General features: G+C 42.5%; 2 protein-coding genes across 3 annotated transcripts in view; one reads left to right on the top strand and one right to left on the bottom strand.

The window, feature by feature from the left end:
• The window catches only part of FAM83G (family with sequence similarity 83 member G), a 99,014-nt gene extending 84,073 nt beyond the window's left edge, over positions 1–14,941 (top strand). Inside the window, exon 5 of the mRNA XM_073636392.1 lies at positions 5,386–14,941. Coding sequence (XP_073492493.1) covers positions 5,386–5,766 — 381 coding nt within the window. The 3' untranslated portion in view covers positions 5,767–14,941. The remainder of the gene's footprint in view (positions 1–5,385) is intronic.
• The window catches only part of SLC5A10 (solute carrier family 5 member 10), a 250,214-nt gene that overhangs the window by 187,821 nt on the left and 40,263 nt on the right, over positions 1–22,130 (bottom strand). For both annotated transcript variants that reach the window (XM_073636394.1, XM_073636395.1), the window contains exons 8-9: positions 13,565–13,770; positions 2,582–2,717 (exon numbers count right to left, since the gene is read on the bottom strand). In XM_073636394.1, coding sequence (XP_073492495.1) covers positions 2,582–2,717; positions 13,565–13,770 — 342 coding nt within the window. The remainder of the gene's footprint in view (positions 1–2,581; positions 2,718–13,564; positions 13,771–22,130) is intronic.

Raw genomic sequence — 22,130 nt, 5'->3', positions numbered from 1 at the left:
GGCCATCTCTCAACACTACAGAAAACTGTTGACGCTTGTAGATTAGGGAATCCCAGTGTTTTTGGGCCTCCTTCAGTGCTCTTGTAAAGTCCTGAAGGTATCTGCACTTTGGAGCTGAGCTCTTAGTATTTTTTTGCTGATGTGTAAAAACCATGGTCCATTTTTCCTTTAAAGAGCAGTTAGGGTGAAGTTTGACCCACCAGGTTATGACTTTTGTGGTCAAACTACTGTTCTCACCGGCTCTAGAGTTGATTCTTCATGCATTCACACACATCCACCAGAGGGTACATGATTTAGCATTGCTTTATCCATACCCACTAGTGGATATAGAGTAAGAATTTATAGAGAATTTGGTGACAACAGTAGCTTTGCTGAAAAGCCATGCCGGAGAACATTCCGCAGTTACAGCTCTTAAATTAACCACTTTTTGAGCTGAATTCCAATACATTGAAACTGCTTCATTCTCTTTGGTCTTGCTTGACAGTAACTTTATTGTCAAGATGCACAGGTAAACTGACATCAAAGAAGAAACCATTACGCTTTTTGCAGTTTTTCCTTACAGTTAAGCACTTTGTTTCTTTTTTCATTTCTGTTCACCTGTGTCTGTGCAGCTTTAAAATTAACGTACGGTCAAGCAAAACAAGGGTGTGAAGTGGTTTCATTTTACTGGAATTTCATTGTAAATACCAGGTCCAGGTCAAAGTCTGAAGGCTACAATCCTTGAAGCAGGGGTATGTAAACTGTCTACCTTGGAACAGCAAACGGTTTTCTCACCTTAAAATTAAACTTTTCTCTTGCTGCAAGTGTCACCCATGTATTTTGTTGAGTACATTTAATGTACATTTGTATAGCTCTAAATTTAGACTGTGTATATGTTAATCGTCCATTGGATGTGAATAAATTTAGGTCAAACAGCCTTTTCTGGGTCGGGTATGCCCCTTCATTAAACCTACATTATGCTTCTCTATGTTCTTTCCAGTTCCAGGGCATCTTTTTTGTCAACTGGCGGCCAAAATTGTATAGTATATTCCAGGTGAGGTGGTTGTGTAAAGGAGCAGAATTATTTTATCTTGAGTCTGCGCTCCTTTTTTTTTTTTTTTTGCTTTTGTTTTTTGCCAGACAATATTTTGCTAGCTACAGAAGCTGCAGATTGCCGCCACTGCATGTTGTTATTGAGTCTGCGAGTCAGATCCAGCCTCCCCAGCCTGTATGTTGCATGCATGTTTATAGCCCCCTTTTTGATTGGTTTGGGAGTTTTCCCCATTGCACCTTTGCTAGGTAATGCCCAATCATCCAATATTTTTAGGTCAGCTGGTGCATTACAGATCTTATGTAGTTTTTTTTTTTTTTTTTTTTTACCCTGATTTGTGCCATCTGCAAACACTGAGATGGTAATTTTAATGATAAATTATATCTCGCCAAATTAAATGGCCGTCGCCACAACATGGAACCTTGCGACATTCCTCTTTTTACGTCCTAATTTCTTTAACGTCTTTAATTTATAATATAGAGATCTATAACTCTTTAATAGAGAAGTTCACCTTTTGTAACATGTAACACCGGTATTCAGGATGTAACATGGTACAGTTGTAGCAGCCCCTGCATCCCTCCCAATCCCCATTGTGACAGTGAGCTGGGGATCTTCTTCCCGCACCCGCTGTCAGAATTTGTAAAAAAACGCGGCCATGCAGGGTTCTGCCCACCCAGCTGTGTCATTTATTCACAGAGTTCTGTGAAAGGGTGAACGACAAGTACTGACAACCTTTGCGGATGTCAGCTTGTACTTCGCAATGAACTACCAGGGCGATGCTGAGCACTCTAGATAGTTCATTGATGCTTCCTGTCATTGTGTAACTGCCTGCCAGTACGAGCAGACCGATTTGCAATGCTTTGCAGGCTCCTAACAAAAAAAAATAAATGTACATTTTTTTTTTTTTACCTGCAAAAAGATGTGCATTTATTTTTATTTTTTTGCAAAGCTGAACTTATCCTTTTAAACTCTTGCTGGGCTGAACCTTCATTTTGCGGCTTATTTTGGGCGCCTATCACCAAATCCAGTTGCTTTGGGCTGCACAACTATTTTATTTTTTATCAACACTGTGTTGTAGTAGTTTTTGTTTTTATAATGTTTTGCACATGGTGACTTTTTTATGCATGGCAGTGTTTCTGTTAAGCATGAACTTTTTTTTTTTTTTTTCTGAAATAGTTATGAGGGGTGGCAAGGATGCACCTTTCCGATGTTTGGAATTTAGTGGGAATCCTTTGCGGTACTCTTCTTATACCCATTCGGGAATTAGTTGGATGTCATTGAGTAGATTGTAGTATACTTTATTCACCCATATACAGCAAAGACAGTACTTTAAATCTGACGGTGGAACAAGGTTGAGGTTTTGTACTTCAATCCTGTTTCCTGGTTGCCAGTTACTTGACACACTGCCTGTTAATATACGCAATATACTGTATATCCACTAATGTCCAATGTACAGAATGGCGGCCGCTCTGGTAAGCGAACAGTTCAAACTCGAGAAGCACTCGTCAAACTTAATAAAACGCAAGTTTCTATTACAATTGGACTTCCTACCTGGGTACAGAGCCCTGCTGATCATCCCTGGCATGATGATGAAGATCATAGGCAGCATTTTGAGGTAGCTGGCGAGGATGGATCCGGCCTTGGCATGGCTCAGGTTCTTGGCGGACAGGGACCTTTGTACAATGACCTGATAAATGAGAGAACGATGGATCTTTTTAATGCAGTGAAAGTCTCATACCCGATTTTATATAAAAAATAAAAGGCTCATTTGTAGATACTGAGATCTAGCCCAACTGGGATCTAAAAAAAAAAAAAAAACTCTGCCAAGCTTGTATTGTGCTCACAGTCAGGTGGCTTCCCTGACTTCCTGTACCAGAGACACAACCGGAAGAGAGATTAAATCTGCACAAGGAACAGGTGTCCCCATTGTGAGATTTTGCTAATGCCTATTCCTGTAAATCAGGGATATGCAATTAGCGGACCTCCAGCTGTTGCAGAACTACAAGTCCTATGAGGCATAGCAAGACTCTGATAGCCACAAGCATGACACCAAGAGGCAGAGCATGATGGGACTTGTAGTTTTGCAACAGCCTCCCATGTAAATGTTGGATTTTTTTCTGACATTGTGGTTTTGCATGCATTATAGCAACCCAAGTGATGTGTGTTGGTGCACTATGGTGCTATTTATTTTGAGGGGCACCCCAACACACAAAGGTAACGCAGCTCCAACATACGTGTTGCAGTGCACCTCATTGCACTGTAATGATGCACTTGCACAGATGTCAAATTAGAAGCAGTGTCCATGTCTCTGCAGCTGCTGCATTGCCAAAAATGGTGAATGTCTGTTTTTTTTTTTTTTTTTTTTGGAGTTGCCAGCCCATGCAGGCATTCCCATTGATAGTAGTTGGGATGCAGCAGCTGCAGATACATGGACACTGCTTCTAATTTGACATCCGTGCAAGTGCACAGCCCCAAGCGCACTCTGTGTGTGTTGAGGACCATGCACCTACAAAGATGTCAGATTGGGAGTAGCGACTGTATCCGTGCAGCTGCTGGGTCCCACTTGACTTCAATGAGACTGCATGCACAGGGATGTATGGAACACCAGTGCATCCCTGTGCTGGTAAACATGGCCCTTCTACGGGCATATGCTTTAAAACGTCCCATGTGAATAAGGCACAAATGTACTTGCATTCAGAGTATCTACTCTGACCCTGCACACACAATTCTATTTTCCATAACCACAGATAACATGAAAGCACCTAAATGCCAGCAAACTCAGTGTGGAATTGTGGATAATACAGTTTAAAATCCATTTACAATAATTTTTTTTTCTTGTGTTCAGAAATATCCTATAAACTCATGTATGTTGTTGCCAGTGTGAATGAGCCCTAAGGCCCCTTTTGCATGGGCTTTCCGGCAGTCTGTTATTGACCTATATATACACTGATCAAAAATGGAATGCACAGTATCCCTATGGGTGGCTGGATGTAAGCAGACATGCATCCAGCTATAACCGCCTACAGCAGAGTCCGTTTAGGTTTCTTCGGCCCGAGCGGAAAAAGCTTGTGTCCAGGTCCGCTTCTTATGACCTGATCGTATGTGGGTGATAGGCTGATACACATCTGGCTACCCACAGGGATTACACGGTCTCTTTTTCCTACATCAAAAGATGGAGGAACAATCGGAATAGACCAGCCCTGTGTGAAAGGGGCCTAACTGGTTGCAATGGATGAGAGCTGTGTTTTTAACTTTAAAAACTCCTCACATCCACCACCTGGGAAAATGCGAAGGAGCATCGTATTGGTTGTTGCTGGCAAATCAGACAGTCTTTTTAGATACCCCAAAAAATGAGGTTCAGTGAGCAGGTGCAGTGTATAATAGTAAACCGACACTAAAAGGTTTCTGGGAACCTCGCACAAGGCCATTGACATGTTTCCTGTCAGTTTTACTCAATTTACACCGCAACTTTTAAATCGCACCTGCATCGTCATCTGATAATTCTCTGCCGTGGGCCGGCGTTGCCCTCTAGTGATAGAACATGACGTTCACTTTTAAGGGCTTATTCACTTAGGCATATGCGTATTTTCTACACAGAACTCAGGTTCTTGCTGGCTGGGCTAACAAAAGATCCTGCAAAAAAAAATATGCACCAAGTACTTGAGTTTGGACACATATAATTCATCTAGTGACTTTAGGTGTGTATACAGAGTGTAGAATCAGCAGATATGTATGGCCCCAGACGCAGCTGTGTCCTATTTTTATTTTTATTTTTTTTTACACACTATGATAGGTACACTTTATAGGAGATCTAACACATAAAGGGGATGTTTTGAAATGTAGAGTGGTTGAAATTGTAAAAAAAAAAAAAACTCTATTTTATAAATTATCTTTGCTATGATGAACCAAATAATTTATCAGATTTCCGGGGCTTGATGTCCATGCTTTTTATAGTGGAGCTTGTGTAGGAGCAGAGCTAGGAACATTCCCATTGCATCATAGGAGCTTAGTTTGTATTTCCTGGTGCAGACATTCTCATCTGGAAAGAGAAGTGTCTGTAAACAGGAAGAGGGGAATTCACAAGTAAATGGTATAGGAATTCCATGAAAACTACAATGAATTGCTAAAGTTTGAAGTCTTCCTAAAATTTATAATTGAATAATATATTGTGGTCATCTTGCACACGAATAGTTCTTTAGAAGTCGCTTGCTATAGTATTCTTTCTTATCGTTGGCCTGTACTATGTCCTCAACGCATGTGTGTGTGTGTTGGGTTTTACATCTGTGGTCCTAACTGACTAATATGGCCTGCTGCATGTTTACTAACCCGCTTTCCTTCTCTTTCTGCTCCTCAAGGAGAAAAACAATTTCCAGTACACTTCCAACGGGCCCCCGGGAGGATATGACCGATTCTCATCGCAGCACGGGGCCCGAAACATAGGCAAGGGCAGAGGCCAAAGGGAAGTAGGCATGGATGGCCCCAGCGCATATCGCCATGTCAACAGAAAGTCTGAAGGGCTTGCGTCAAGACCTGGATTGTGGAGCGCCAAGGACTATGGCAGAGGATACACCAGCCCGCTGTCTCAGAGCCCCGTACCCACTGAGAATGCATCAACTCCATTTGGAATTCCTTTTTCTAAGCTCGCCCAAACCAAACACCTCAAGAGCAAGCTTGGGACAACAGGCCTAGACTCTCGGAGGAGAAGTCATGGCCCCCCGGGGCACAAGGACCTGTAAAAAAAAAGCTGCATTTATGGACTTGCCTATTCTTCAATCTTGTGTGAAGGGACAATAATTAACCTACAAACACGGTCATTGAAGAGTACATTATATAAATGTATGAAGGACCGTGCCTGAATCACGAGTGGCCATTACCATGGCCTATTATGTTCTGGGAAAATGCCACGACTGTGCTGACCATGGACTGCCTGAAACTTGTAAATGCTTGGTGAGGTGTGCAGGAGTTTTATGAGGGATTTTCATGTCAGCATTCTCTGCCTGTTCTTCTGGTTCTGCATCCACTGCACTACCGCGCTTTGTTTACATTGAGCCAGGTCAATTTTTGTTTGCGTAGACTGGTTTCATTTCTCTGTGAAGAATATATTATTACAGGTCTGAGACACTACCCAATGTTCTCCAAGTAAACCTGTTGTATGTGGTGGCCTTACCCAGAAGAGAGCTCTTATTCAGAAAGCCTAACAAGTCCCTGAAAAAGATGTTCCATCTCTTAGACCTTGTAAAAACAACCTCTATATTTATAGCCTCCACTTTCCTATTATATAAGTTGTGTAATTTAATGGCCAGCAGTTTGGCCAATCTTGCCAGTGCCCTGTCAATAAGTCCCCTGATCCCTCCTCTACCCTGGAGAGCACCCCTGCTTTCCAGAAAGTGTTTATATTTGCCAGAACCAGAAGTGACATCGCTTCCGGCCTCCCAGCACCCTAGAGATGGCTGGGGACCATCTGGTACCCAGCCAGCTTTATGGTAACCCAGCTGCACTGCCACATCGGATACTGTTCTTCCTAATCACATGGGAGGGCTCAGAGAGGCGCCGGTGGGCAATGGGAGGCAGGGGGGAAACGTCCCCTCCCACTGCCTGTGAAAGAAATCCAGCTGTTATTAAGCCGCTAGGATGGCTTTTACAACACAACAAATCATTGGCTGAAAAAAAAGATACCGGGATGATGCCTGTAGCTGCAGGCATCATCCCAGTATAACAGATGAAATTCAAGGATGTCCACCAGTCATAAAGTGGTTAAAATTATAACATATGGCAGTAAAGGATTATCAAAAGGAAAAAAAAAAAGTCTTGAAACCTGAAATGGGCTTTAAGTGCTAATTCAGAAATCAGAATTCACTCTACTCAAAGCCCATCAGTAAAAAATGGATTCTGATTGAATTCTATGACTTGCACCACCTAAGAACAAGAACTCTTTACTGGGTAATGCTGACTAAGTTTAGGAAACTTGTCAAAAGAAATTTTGGGACAAATTTTTTTTAATGGTATAAAGATGACTGCTCCAGAACTTGCACCTTTAAAGACATGTCAGCAATAACAACTCATATTTGTACAATGACAGGTTTACTTTAAGGATTATGGGCTAGATGTTTCATTTAGAACGTTTTAAGTTTAGTTTTACAAATCTCTTTTAATTGATGCTGCTTAAGTGGAGCTCGTCAGTAAGTGACAGAATGATCAGGCTGAAAACAAAGGTCTTCATAGCTAGTTTGTTTTTTGAGGAGTAAAACTTCAACTACAAAAGCCAATTTGGTTTTAAGATGGAAAGATTTTTTTGTGAAGATGTCAAGATCTCGGCCCTAATGTCTAGGGAGTTGAGAGTTGCACAGAGAGATTAAGGAAGTGAGTGAAGAAAGTGGATGGTTTGGACACAGTGTGCCCATCACCTCAGTGAAGGGAGGCGGCCATTTTGTGTGGTGAATTGAATCATTGCTTATGAAAATGAGGCCTGTCCTGTCACAAAATGGCAATAATATCCTGAAAACACAGCAGTATACTACAATAGGCCTTGTATGTAACAGGATATGAAAGGAAATAGCCATTCGAATTCCACCTTCATAGATTAATTGAAAGCGCAACACAGTTTCCGTTCACAAAATTCTCCACAGAAAGCTTGTTTTGCTAGGTATGGTTTAGGCCAAAAAATGGCCACCTCCTTAAAGTCACAGCCTGCAGGATATATTCTAACCGGCATTATCAGGACCAGATGGCCAACCCATCTAAATGGCTGCCTCCGGGATTTATACAGTTTAAAAATCTATGTCCAGCCAAAACTTTTCATTTTAGTTGGAGGAAGGATTGGAAACCCTACCACGTTTTAATTGCTATCTGGGGCACCATTTCCCTCCACTTCCTGTTTTGGTGACATTTGGTTCCATTAGACAGGAAGTGACGGAAAATCTGCAACAGTAGCACAGAGAGCAAATAAAAAATGTCTGTCATATTGGTACCATGATTGGGGAAACCTCCCGCCATCAGAATACAATGGCACAGCAAGAGGGATTCAAGCGATTTTCTTTCCTTTCGCCCGTGGTGGAAGGAAAAAAAATAATTGCATTATCTATTGCCAGCCTAAGGGAGGGTAAATCCTACTAATAGTGGCATTTACACTTTAATGTTCTTGTATGATTCAAAGAAAATTATCTACAAATAATCGAATAGCCATGACTTCCCTTAAAGTGGAGTTCCACCCAAAAGTGGAACTTCTGCTCATTTGTCTCCTTCCCCCCTCTAGTGCCACATTTGGCACCTTTCGGGGGGGGGGGAGGATACCTGTCTTTGCTAGGTAACCTGTCCCACTCGGGTCCCCCCGCCGCTGGGCCAGTAGGAGAGTGCAGCGAGTTCCTCGAGAGCACGCAGTAGGGACCTGGCGTGAAGCTGTAATGCTTCACTACTGGGTTCCCTCACTGACCCCACTGGCTATGGTGGCGGCAGCACCCAACAGCTGATGGAAACATCGGCTGCAGTGCCGACATTGCTGGACTCCAGGGCAGGTAATTGTCCTATTATTAAAAGTCAGCAGCTGCAGTATGTGTAGCTGCTGGCTTTTCATTTTTGCAGGGTGGACCTCCGCTTTAATTTATCCCCTGTTCACACTGGTGCGACTTGTCATGCAATTTGACAGTTCCAAAGCGCATGACAAGTCGCACCCCATTCCTGGCAATGGAACTTTTCATATCGTCGCGACTCATCTTGCAGCCATTATGAAAGGTTCCTGCACTAATTTTTGCCGCTTTTAATTGCAACTTGCCTACGCTTCTGTTAAAGTCGCAAGCCGCAATGAAATCGGTGGTGCAAATCACACTTATCTGCAGCTTTTAAATCGCATTGAAGTAGCACCATTTCAGAGGCGCACCAGTGTGAACCAGGGCTTAGACTCATTTTAAATTGGATTTGACCAGGGCAGAAATTTAGTTTGTTTTGCATTGATTGGCAGCATTAAGATACTTAGTGAATACAATTGTATTTTCATCGATCAGATTACATGGTGGAAACCGATACGATCGATAATTAAGGATCAAAATCCACTTCCCTGGAAATGGGTTGTTGACTGTAGATCGATATCTTCTGAAAGGCATAAATCGATCAGAAAAGAAATCTATCATTTGTCGATGCGTGTGTGGCCCTCGTTGTAATAGAGACCCAATTAGCAGTAAAAACTTGACAAAGTTCTAATCCTTCGCGTCCCCCCCACCATCACCAGAAAAGATTTGGCTGGACATACCCTTTAACTAGAAAGTGTTACTGCAAGTGTTTTGTGGGCCTCAGAGTAACGTGGGTAGAAGACAAAGTCCATTGTGGAAACCAACCGAATTGTACCTTTTTATTTCCAAGTCAGAGAATCTGACACTCATTCAGCCATTTTCAGTCATGAGGCACATCCGTGTCTCCCAGTCACATCACAGTAAATGACCAGCAGCGCTACTGTCCATCCTCTCAAATAACAGGTTAGAACAGCTGTGTGTTCCTCAAACTAAGCTTTGCTAACATTGCTAATGTGTTTTTATTTCCACCTGGTTCTCCTGGAATAGTTTACTGTTTTAAGCTAGTTGCAATTGTATGTATGTGAATATGTAAGTTTATGTATATATGTGTGTATGTATGTATGTATATACTGGATCTCTGTATGTGAGAGAAATTGCAACGGTTTTAAGGTACTTATGTACTATTTAAGGCAATCCTAGTTTCTCACGACAACTGATGTTCTCACAGGCCATACATTAGAAGTTCACAAGTTGCCTATGAAGTGCAGCGGCCATTTTGTGTGACTCCATAGTCAGCTTATACATTCACTTAGGAACGCCACAGAACAAGAAATCAAGCCACGTGTTCCTATTGACACGGTGCACAGTTTACTCTGGAACATTGGCTAACCTCACAAAATGGCTTCCGTCTGTGTGTATCAGTAACACTACAAAAGCCCACGGCTGGGTTCACGTGCGTGCATTACCTTGCATTGCGCTAAGGCAGCCTATTAATTTCAAAGGGCTGCTTACCGCATCTAAATTGCACCAAAGAAGGCCTCATTCACACAGGGCATTCTGTAGCGTACACCCAAGCAAGACTATGCTTACCCACACAGCAATGCACAGGTGTTCCATGCAGGCAATCCGACTGACGGCAATTGGGATGCAGTGGCTGCACAGACTGCCACTTTTCCCAGTTTGACATCTGTGTGGGTGCACTGTCCTGAATGTACATTTAAACAAGGCCAAAATTGCACCACACAAAAACGCATGGTACTTTGCCATGTATCTTGTGCAATTTCTCAAGCACTTTAGCAAGGTGCTTAGGGGTGTCATTAACAGTTAATGACCCCGCATTGTGCCTGCAAAAAACAAGTAATAAATGCCCTTTTTTTTTTTTTTTTGTGCTCTCTATTTTGAGTACATTTTCGGTATCGCACAAGTGTGAACTTTGATGCAGGTCACTGTTTGTAGACTTGGTGGTGTACCCTTGAATTTGTTTGTGGGAAGTGACTATTTTAACATGAAACAAAAAATAAGATAATAAAAATTGGTGACTTATGGTAAGATTTACAATTATGTATATGTTCGTTATTTCTACACCTGAATTTATTTTCCTCCTGTTGGCTGCAGTGAATTAAAACATGTCCCGGAAAATTTGGGATTATTAGCACTAATCCAGAGGAATAGGACATGTAGGGTGTCTATATCTGTGCTTTCTGACTCTACATGTCTACCCCATCCATTAGTTTGAACCCTTCAAGTTCTTCATTGTGCACATGAGACCTTAAAGGGTTAGTTTACCTTTAACAAAAAACTGCCTATGCAGATAACCGGCATTTGTAGATAAAAACAAACTGTGCAGCTTTGACTAAAGCCCTTGCTATAGGTGTAGATTGTCTACGTAAGTACCTCCCAAAACTTGGCCAAAAACACCCAGATGGGCATAATTTCATCCTGCCTTTTTGCTAGTATGTTAAGACACTCCCAGCCATTACTGCTCGCCTCCGCCATCACATGAGCGAGTTCTTAAACCCCATGCACATGTGTGGTCCACTATCTTCTCCATCGCTGCTACTGAAACATGGGGGGGGGGTTCATGCAAGGAGGTTTGAATCGGCTGGGAGTTTCTTGGCAACATCCTAGCAGCAAGGCAGGATAGGATGAGGTCATCTCTGGGAGTTTTTTGGCCAGGCTTTGGTAGGTACGTAAATGGCCTACACCTATAGCAAGGGCATTGAATGTAAAAGTGCATCATGCCTACTGGAGGGAGCAATAAAAGCATATCAGCCTGCAGAGTTAGGCAAGTCCTCGTGTAGCAGGCACTGTTGCCTTGCAAAAGGAATTGTCATTTGGCTCCATATTCTCTGTCCTTCCTGACATCTGGGAGATGGCAGCGGACGTGTGACAAGCACTCGTCCCACCTCAAAGAAAAGTTGTACTATACAAATATAAGACTGCCACTGCTGACCTCTTAAAAAATGCTAGTTACTTGGCTTGTCTGGTTTCCAAATGTTGAGACAGTGACCTGGGCAGTCCTAGTCAAGTAGAACTTCTGATCTACTTGTTCCTGGCCATTAACTCAGAAAATACTGAAGCCAGTGGATCATTATGTCAGACAGGCAAATAGTAACAGTAGCCTACAGCTTTCTCCCAGTTCAGGTTACCTTTACGTCTTTAAAGAGACCCTGTCACCAACTTAAAGATTAAATATTTTACATGCTAACTGGCAGTGTTTGTTTTTTTTTTTCCTTTCCATAAATGATTTTGTATTCCCTTGCATTGTGCCTTTTTAACTTGCTAGAAAATGTGATTGTTCCAGGAGGAGTCCATTGCCTAGCACAGCCCAATCCCTCCTTCCACATCATAGTCCTCGCCTCTTCAGGGACAGCCTAATTGCTCTCTATGCTGGCCCAGATCCTTCACCCCTCCCTTCACCTTCCTACATAACCAGCTGCCAGTGGAGGAGTGAAGGGCAATACTATAGCGCAGCCATTCTCAACCAAAGTTCTTTGGAACCCTAGGGTTCCCCCAGAGGTTGCTGAGGGTTCATTGAGCTGTGGTGAGTTGACCTCCCATTTAATGGTAGCTTCAAATTCCGGGGACGAATATCACTCAGAAGGGCCAGTGGTGGCATACCATCTATGGTCTTTTTAGCTGTCTGTAAAGATGGTATTGGGACCACCACTGTAAAGAGGGTACGTTTCCCACTGCTCCCAATAAATTGATAGCAGGGTTTCCCCTGGTCCTGATAATTATTTTAAGGGTTTCTCTGGATTGAAACGTTTGAGAAACTCTGCTTATAGCGTGACAGCTATAACCCTAGCGCTCCGCCAGAGGTTGCTGAGGGTTCCTTGAGCTGTGGTGGCTTGACCTACCATTTAATGGTGGCTGCAAAATTCCAGTTACTAATATCACTTGGAAGAGCCAGGGGCATACCATCAATGGTCTTTTTAGCTGTCTGTAAGGATGGTATTGTGGCCACCGCTGTAAAGCGGGTGTGTTTCCCACTGACCCCAATAAATTGTTCTTAGCAGCTGTTCGCCTGAACCTGATAATTATTTTAAGGGTTGCTCTGGAGTAAAGAGTTTGAAAAACTCTGCTATAGAGTGACAGCTCTGAGTCTGCTGGGGGTGCTGATATCACAACCAAGATGGTGGTTGCCCGTCAACAGGCTCAGGGCTTTTGGTTATCTACACAAGAGAATTAAGGGGAATACTATAGAGCAGCTATTCTTAACCGATGGCCCTTGGAACCCTATGGTTCCTCCAGAGGTTGCTGAGGGTTACTTGGGCTGTGGTTGGTTGACCCCCTATTTAATGGTGGCTGTAAAGGTTCAGACCACTATCACTTGGAAGAGCCGGCAGCATACCATCAATGGTCTTTTTAGCGGTCTGTAAGGATGGTATTGTGACCTCTACTGTAAACAGGTTGTGTTTCCCACTGACCCCCAATACATTGTTCTTAGCAGGGGTTCTCCTAGACCTGATAGATTTTTTAAGAGTTCTTCTGGACTAAAATGGTTGCTATAGACTAAGTGACAGCTCTAAGTCTGCTGGGGGTGCTGACATCACATCCAAGATGGTGGCACCCAGCAGCAGTCTCAGGGCTTTTGGATATCTACACATAGGAGGCTTTCACAGGTAAACAACATGCCTACAATATCAAAGGCCCATAATGCCATGGGATAGTTTTTGTTGAAATTAATGCTCTGGTAACAGGGTCTCTTTAAACCGAATCTGGCATACATTTTTTTGTATAGTTTTTAAGGTGCTGCTATGTGTATAAAATACTCATGCACTTTAACGGGGGGGGGGGGGGGGGGCTTGGTTTATTTATTGTAGACACATGACAGAAATTGGGCAGTAGAGCCAAACTAAGCTATTGGCACTTAAAGTGATCCTGCTTTTAAAGTGACACGTGCACAGTCATTTTATATCTGCTGTTTTGTCGCTTTGAAATTTGACTAGCCAACATGAACTTTAGTTAGAACGCTCCTTATCACATTGGTTTGGCAATTGGTAAACAACTATCTTCCAACATTTGTTACCTGATCGGTACACCAGTACCAAGCTGCGATGATGGTCAAGCCAAAGGTCATTCCTGTCCAAGGAAGGTCGCCGGAGACTGGATCTCGGAATAAGTGCATGGCGTCTGACCGAGGAAGGTGGCATGTGGTATTTGGGACCACTAGCATTGGTACAGCCTCAGTATAAGCCTTCTGTAGATTTTGGTAGCCCCCAATTTCGTTAAAAGCTGTATAAAGAGGAAAATAAGCACAAATCGTAAATGCAAATCTGTTTTTGTTGTCTGGCAGCTCAAAATCAACACTATGGGGTGCAACTTATAAACTGTTTGCAGAGCTATTTCTCCTGTGAAATTGCATATACATTTGATCACTGCAAATGGGGCAATGCTCATCAGCACCATCTAGTGGCCATAATGTGGTATTTACCTGATTCATGCTATTGTGAATGAATGACATTCGACCTGGAGAGATAATAGCCTAATTACATTTGTTTTCAGCCTTATTTACACAGAAAAAATGTACACACGGTTTCACAGAATGAGTAGCAATGCTATTTTTTTTTTAAATACATCCCTATGGTTTTAGCAACACTCCAGAGGCAGCAGCTGTTTTTATCTTATCACGGTAGCGGCAGGGTGGAGAACGTCGCTCTTTAAACAGGGTTAACGGCTAGCATTTTGCACACTTTTTCCAAACCTTTGTTTATAGCAGATAAATCCTTTTTGTAAATATCACATCAGGTGTCTTTTGCTGCTTTGGTAACAAATAGGCTACATCGAGACGACTATGTTTGACACTAGTAATCCCATTTTAGTCAGGTGAGCTCTTGGCAAGCGTCCATTCTGTCTGTAACAGTATCCAAACTGCGTGATTGTCTAGGAACACTTTGGCAATGTGTTCTCAGGGGCTCGGTGTACAATGGCAATAAGACGACTTGTTAGGCGTATTGTACACGGAAACAGGTGGCTGTATTGTGGAGCTGACAAGCAATATGATAAACTGTGTGACAATTTGGATTGTATGCCCTTTAAAGCCACCTGTTCTGCCATTTTAGGAGACTCATTGGCTTAATCAAGCAGGACGTGCACAGCGCAGTAATCCCAAGCGACCAATCAGGTGAGTCTTGTTAAACAATATGTGGTTGCTATGGGTTACTGTGCTTAACATGTCGCCACTGTGCTTTGCACTACCGTATGGATTAAGTTGGTGTATGTGGGAGTTCTGAGAGATAATAGAAAATCTTATTTGTTCTCTACAAAATAATAAAAATCTCAATGTTCCCCTTTTTATGTTCCTCATGTTCCAGCCATGACAGTCCTGCAAAGTACTGAGACTATTTTTGTACGGTGTATTATAAGTTTTGAACTGTTTTTAAATATATGCAGTATTTAAAATCTTTCCTGGTGTCATTGTGTTTTTTGTTTCTGTGTATGTCACTGCTGGGTGAAATGTTTGGCCTTGTTCAACAAATTGTGTTGCCCCTAACAAGAATCTGTAGTTCATAATTCGAGTATAGAGTAAAAAAAAAAAAGGATCGATGTGATTGGCTGCTACGTGCATCCTAGACAGTTCTTTTAGGGCTCATTTGCTCTGAAGAACGATTCACACCCTGGGAAGATGTTACTGGGTGTAGGGCGAAGAGAGCTGGGCAGAGAGAATCTGTTCACTGAACCTCCCTCTGGTGAATGAACCAGGAAGTGACAAATATTACATCACTTCCTGGTCCAGAGCTGTCATTTCCTGCGAGGGCCGGGGTTCTGCTAAAAACTCAAACTTGCCAAAATCTTCAACCACGCCACTTCCGGTGACTCTGCAGCATCAATATTTGGAGATTTGGATAAAATGGCTGTTTTGACAGAAAAGCAGCAGCGTATACACTAACGGTACACCATATGAGTGGATATTGTTGGTCCGCCCGATACTAACCAACAACATGGCTGCCTCCAAGGTGGCAAAAACTTTTTTCCTCCTCCACCCGGTATTCTTTCAAAACCGCCAACTCATCCTGTAGCGTACTATATACGCTGTTCTGTGACAACAGACAACTCATCAAAATCTCCAATTATTGCTGCTGGGGAGTCACCGGAAGTGACGTGGTTGGCGAGTTGAAGTTTTCAGCAGAACACCGGCTGGGGAAGCAGCTAATGGAGCATGATCTGTTCTCCATTTATTGCAGGGGAGACCCCTGTTGGATGCATAAAGAAAAGCTGTCGCAACCTATATGTTATCACAGGCGGCACTGGATCCCCTATGTAATGGCGATAAAATTATATTAAAAAAAAAAAAAAAAAAATTTAAAACAATGTAAAAAAAAAAAAAATGTAAAGCCTCCCCTTTCCCTCATCCTCCCACATACATACAACCGCATATGTTTGGGCACCTACATGTGAAAACGGCAATAGAACTACACTGGTTCTATATTGCCATGCATGCAGTGACCGCAATGATTCTAGGTCAATTATTCACGGATAACTTTAACCTGATGACATATAGGGGCGTTTAACTGCTTGCTTACTGGGCATTTAAACCCCCTTCCTGCCCAGGCCAATTTTCAGCTTTCAGCGCTGTCACTCCTTGAATGACAAATGCGCAGTCATGTAACATTGGACCAAAAATAAATTTTTAGCATTTTTTTTTCACACAAATAAAGCTTTCTTTTGGTGGTATTTAATCACTGCTGGGTTTTTTATCATTTGCTAAAAAAACGAAAAAAAGACTGAAAAAAAAAAAAGTTTCATAGTTTGTTATAACATTTTGAAAACAGGTAATTTTTTGTTTCATTGATGAGGCGGAACTGGCAGGCACTGCATAGCAGCAGTGGCTCTCACTGTTCGGGACTGATGACAGAAGCCAGTGATCGGCTTTTTTTTTTTTTTCTCCTCACGCTGTCAGCTTAAGGTAAAAAAAAAAAAAAAAACAGCAGATTTACCGATCTTCTGTTTACATCACGTGATCAGGTTACTCCGATCAGCCAAGTCTCATTGACTTGCTGATCACAGAGCACTCCCTGATCTTGGGAGGATGAACATGGACGCCCTCCCAGCAATCAAGGCCATGTAGCCGTCTTTCGGGGCAGGAGGAGGTTAAAGTGTCACCTATAGATAATTTTGGCAAATGTATTGCCAATTTACTGGCGCACGCAATTTTAAGGCTTGACATTGTGGGTATCTATTTACTCAGCACAACCTCATCTTTTGTATTTTACAAACAAAAATGAGTATTTGTTTCTCTGTACTAAAATTAATTTTAGTGTATTTTTTTCTTTTACCGAAAATATGGGTTTGATAATCCATTCACTAAGGTGACATTAAAAAAAAATGCAACTGCCACTATTTTATTCTCCAGGGTGTCTGTTTTTTCTAAAAATATAGAATGGTTGGGGTTTAATTAATCTTCAGGCCTAAAATGCACATTTTAACACATGGACAAAATGGCTCCTGGCTCTGAGACTGAAGTTGTGGGTGGTAAAAATGCTGCGAGCATAGAAAAAGAACTTGATGTGCCAGAAATATAATGTACTTGCTACCTTCATTCCTAATGTGACAACACAGATCTGAATTCCAAAGCATGTGGTGACAGCCCTGCCTACTTTATTTCTGATGGATTACAAAGAACGTAGATTTCTGCTCATCTCCATAACCCCTCCTTCCCTGTCTCTTTAGCTGCTCCCTCTACACTGACAGAGCGCACAGGAAGTTGTCACCTCACAATAATTCTGGCAAAATATGGTATTCTTTGCACTTATCAAACAGATATAATAAAACACATTCAGCAATGGATTTGGCAGATGAACAGGCAACAAAAAAGAGAAGCCGTTGTTGGGGTTTACATAAACTTTAAACAGTTATGAAATAATTGTGAATTCTAATGATAACCCCCTCAAGGGTGTAAGACTAGACAACATAAATCAAAATAGCTGAATTTTTAACATGAGAACATCTCCAGGCAAATACATAATGTCTTCATTAGATCAGTTTTCAGTTCAGTTTGGGTTATGATCTCACACTGCATCTGTGTATACTGTATGTACCCATTGGTTGGAGTGAACTGTGCGTGATTTTTAATATCTATGGGATCAGGGTGGATGTTGCTCAAAGGCTCCACTCTACCGTGTAAGATGAAAGATACCAAACAACGCATATGCAGAACCGCAGCGTTTATTCCAATGGTAAAGCGGGCCATGCGATAGAAGAATTTTGTTTAAAAATTTATATTTTAAGAACCTTTGTTCGATTTTCTAATCGTTAGCCAGGTTAAACCGTTCATTTTCAAACGCAATGATGAGTAAATTTAGAGGAGCAAACAATACATCCCCCAAGTAGCTAGCATCGATCCACCTTCCAGCACCCCTTGCCAACACATATAGCCAGTGTTGGAGGTGCGTGAACTGCGTACCAGCTATAAAAGAAAAAAAAAAAACCCTATAAATATAGCCAATATAGTGGGGTGCATGTAGTCGACACAATCCAATAAGGATGATGGAAAAAGTGCAGGAAAAAGACAGACGTCCGACTGTCACTAATAAATACTGCAAATTTTTACACTCCAATTTGCTGCTGCAGTCTTTAGAGACATGTATTTGGCAGGTACAAAGGTAAGTGCTCCTTGTTTTTAAATATATCAAATTTTCTTGTAATAACACCACATCTGAGGAAGAGTTGGGATGCTGAGACCGGTGGGGTTGTACTTACATTTGTACCCGATGGAAAAAAAAAAAACAAAAAAAAAATTTGCAGCGTCATCACATGCTTTGTTTCATGAACAGTCAGGCCTAGACAGGGAAGAGATTACTAAGCTCTTTAAGCCATAAATATGATTATCTCAGAGTTGGGCTTTAAGTTAATGAGCACTAAAAAGAATGTTTTTTTTTTTTTTTCAGCAAGCTGGTAGTATTCACCTATTATCTTTTTTAACCCCATCCTGTCCATAACTCCGGGGCTGTGTACCTAATGTGTAATGATGGCATCAGTATAGACACCAATTCTAAACAACTTCAGGAGAGCGAGACTCCCGGGGGTGTCAGGTTTTTTAAGAGAATTCAGCTGGTGAGCTTGTAGGAGGAGAGATAAGTATTTACTATGTGATATGCAGTCGCTGTTAGTAAAAACTGTTCTATAGAAAAACAGAATGTTCTATTGGATTGGCGATCTGCTGAGGTCACAAAATATAGCCATGATTTTACCTTTTTGTAATGGCAGAGCACCCATCACTGAATTTATAACAATGGTTCTCAACTAACGGGCTGTGGCCACTACCTCACTCCTACAGGGCCCGTGAACCTTTCATAGTGGACTGCAGTAACCCTAACTTCCCATCGTGCTCTCCAACCTACCACAGTGTCACCCAGCCCTTACATTGCCCCCCCCCCCCAACCTACTGCAGAGCCTCCAGCCCCTCCATAGTGCCCCAAACCTCCAACAGTGTCCCATATTGTTCCCCGGCCTCCTACAGTAGCCCCAGTAGTACCTTCCAGTCTCCCACAGTGCCCCTGCAAAGTCCCCAGCGTCCTGAAGAAACCCCCAGCCCCCACCAGAGATGGCATCCCTCACAGTTTCCCCCAGACCCTTCCAGAAACCTCAATCCCTTACAGGGCCACCTAGTCCCCTAACTCCTTACAGAACCCCCATCCCCCAACAGCGACCCCTGCCCATCCAGACCCCTCCAGCTTTTCATTATATATTTTGCATTGTCACACTTTTATTGTGTGAGCATAAATTTTGTTTACTGTTGGGGCAATTACACTTTTGGAAGAATTTACTGGGCCCTAGTATCAATAAAGTTGAGGACTATTGGTCTAGAACATGGCACACTGAAACATGTTGTGCCCAAGCTACAGCTTGAGGCAGAACAGGGAAAGCTTATGGCAACATGGGAGCGCTGTATTTTTATGGTGCAGACTGATAACATGCTGAGAAGTAATGGTCAGGGGCCATTTTTTTAAATCAATAAATAATATATTTCTCTGATGAGACTGGAAGCTAAGAGATATTACACTTTTTTTGCCTCGCTGAGCAGCAGGGTTCTTTCAGGCCTTTTAATGAATATCTGTCCTCTGTACAGCCGGGGGCCTGGTCTCAGGGTTCTCTAAGTCCTTTCAGTGAATGTCTGTCCTCCCTACAGCCCAGGGCCTGGTGTCAGGATTTCCTTAGGCCTTTTAATGAATGTCTATCTTCTGCACAGTCTGGGGCTTGGTCTCAGGGTTCTCTTAGGCATTTTAATGTCTGTCTTCTGCACAGTCTGGGGCTTGGTCTCAAGGTTCTCTTAGGCCTTTCAATGAAGGGTTGTCCTCCCTACAGCCCGGGGCCTGGCCTCGGGTTTCTCTCAGGCCTTTTAATGTATATCTTACCTCTGTACAGCCCAGGGCCAGATCTCAGAATTCTCTCAGGCCTTTCAATTAATGTCTGTCCTCCCTACAACCCGGGGCCTGGTCTCAGGGTTCTCTCAGGCCTTTTAATGAATGTCACTCCTCCTACAGCCCGGACCCTGGTCTCAGGGTTCTCTCAGGACTTTCAATGAATGTCTGTCCTCTGTACAGCCCAGGGCCTAGTCCCAGCGTTCTCTCAGGCCTTTCAATGAATGTTTTTTTCCCTTCACCACACTACTAACCACTCCAGGGGGTTATTTACGAAAGGCAAATCCACTTTGCACTGAAAGTGCACTTGGATGTGCAGTCGCTCTAAATCTAAGGGGTAGATCTAAAATGAGTGGAAGCTCTGCTGATTTTATCATCCAATCACGTGCAAGCTAAAATGTTGTTTTTTGTTTTCCTTGCATGTCCCCCTCGGATCTACAGCGACTTTACTTCCAAATGCACTTTCAAGTGCACTTGCAGCGCAAAGTGGATTTTCCTTTAGTAAATAACCCCCTGGGAGTTTTGTTCTCAGGCACCTGCTCTATTTCAGGACATACAAACACTATTTACATTTTCAAATCATATTGTCATAGTCCTGCTGGTCCATTTGTGTCAGAACACATCAGCTGGGTGGAGTATTTGGCTAAAAAAATAGAAAACAAAGAGCCTCCTGGATGAATAATGTAACCATAGCACTGAAGAACAGGAAACACCATGTCATATCAGAACGCACACCCCAACTCTGAAATAACAGATCAGATGATTACTAATTTATAGCTATGTAATAATATCAGCTTACACCTTATTTGCTGTTAATGGTGCTCACTGACATACAGCAAAACAAAAGGGCTGACAGGTTCAGTTTTAGGCCTCGTGCACACTGGACGTTTTTTGACGTTTTTACAGCAGCTGTTTTTGGCTGTAGACGTTTTTTTCTTCAGTCATTAAACTCTTCATCATGTTATCCTATGTGTCCATGCACACACAGGCTGTTTTCAGCAGTTTTTGAGCAGTAAAAAAAAAAAAAAAAAAAACTAGTGGGTTCTGAGAGACCTTTTTCAGCTGTAAAAACGCTCTAAAGCTGATAAACATCGATAAACACTCACAAACATCGCTCAATAGCGTTTTTTAACGTTTTGATCCATTGACAAAAAATTTTCTTAAAAAAAACAAAACACTAACGCTACAAAACGATATTGCAAAAACGTTGAAAAACTCACTGCAAAGCTACTGACATTTTTAAAATGTTTTTTTTAACGCCCAGTGTGCATGAGGCCTTAAACAAAAATCACTCAAAGGGAGGATGTTTGAGAAGACACAGATGAAAGCTACAATCCTGTCTTCTTGTGTAACCATGCTCAGTGGTTCCTTCTGCCAAAGTGATGTAGGAACCACTAAGTGCTCCCCAACCACTGCCCCCTGTAGCTGCAGAGGTAGCAGCTGCGAGTGTACAGGACATGAAGTGAAGGAATTGTGTCCCCTGTTGCTTTTGGCAGGTGAACAGTGAATTGAGTCCAATCCTCTCTAAGTGGATGAGTGCAATTGAGTCCAATGCACTCTGCAAGCTCCCCGCAATTCATGCAGCTGGTGCAGGGATCAAGAGGTTAAAGCAAGGGGTGAAGAGGCAATTACAGCGCCTCCTCACCACCTGTCAAATGTTCTTTAAAGAGAGATCGGAATGCAGATTGCTCTTAAAGCTGTAGCATACTGCTGCCTTTTTTTTTTGTTTTAAACCCTTCAAGACAATATCATAATGTGTATGCATCGCTTGACTGGCTGGGGCTGGGCGCTGGCAGAAACTTTACCCCAGGACCAGGAGCATCACACCCCCCCCCCCCTTCCCGCAGGAGGCCGTGGCGTGCAAGGACCTGCTGAGCTGAGCTGCCAGGTGAGAGACCCCGACACCCCCAGCTGACTCCCCCCCCTCACCCCATTTGCCCTACCCCAGTGATCAAGCTGTATTTATGGACACTGGTGAGGCTGCATTTATGGACACCGGTGAGGCTGCATTGATGGGCAATGGTAAGGCTGCATTGCAAATCTTTTCAGGTGTGCCGCAAAAAGTTTTTGGTGCTCCGCAAGACAAAAAAGTTTGAGAAACACTAATCTACCTGGAATGCATAGAGAAGCACAGTGACTTAGTGATGACATCCCCATTTCTAAAATAAGGTATGTAATGAAAACAAAGATGTTTTATTTAAAAATGTCATTATCATGTTGATAAGCAAGAAAGAA

This window comes from Aquarana catesbeiana, linkage group LG06 (genome assembly GCF_042186555.1).
Source record: "Aquarana catesbeiana isolate 2022-GZ linkage group LG06, ASM4218655v1, whole genome shotgun sequence".
NCBI lineage: Eukaryota > Metazoa > Chordata > Amphibia > Anura > Ranidae > Aquarana > Aquarana catesbeiana.
Note: the sequence above shows the minus strand (reverse complement) of the source record. Positions and strands in the feature narration are given on the sequence as shown.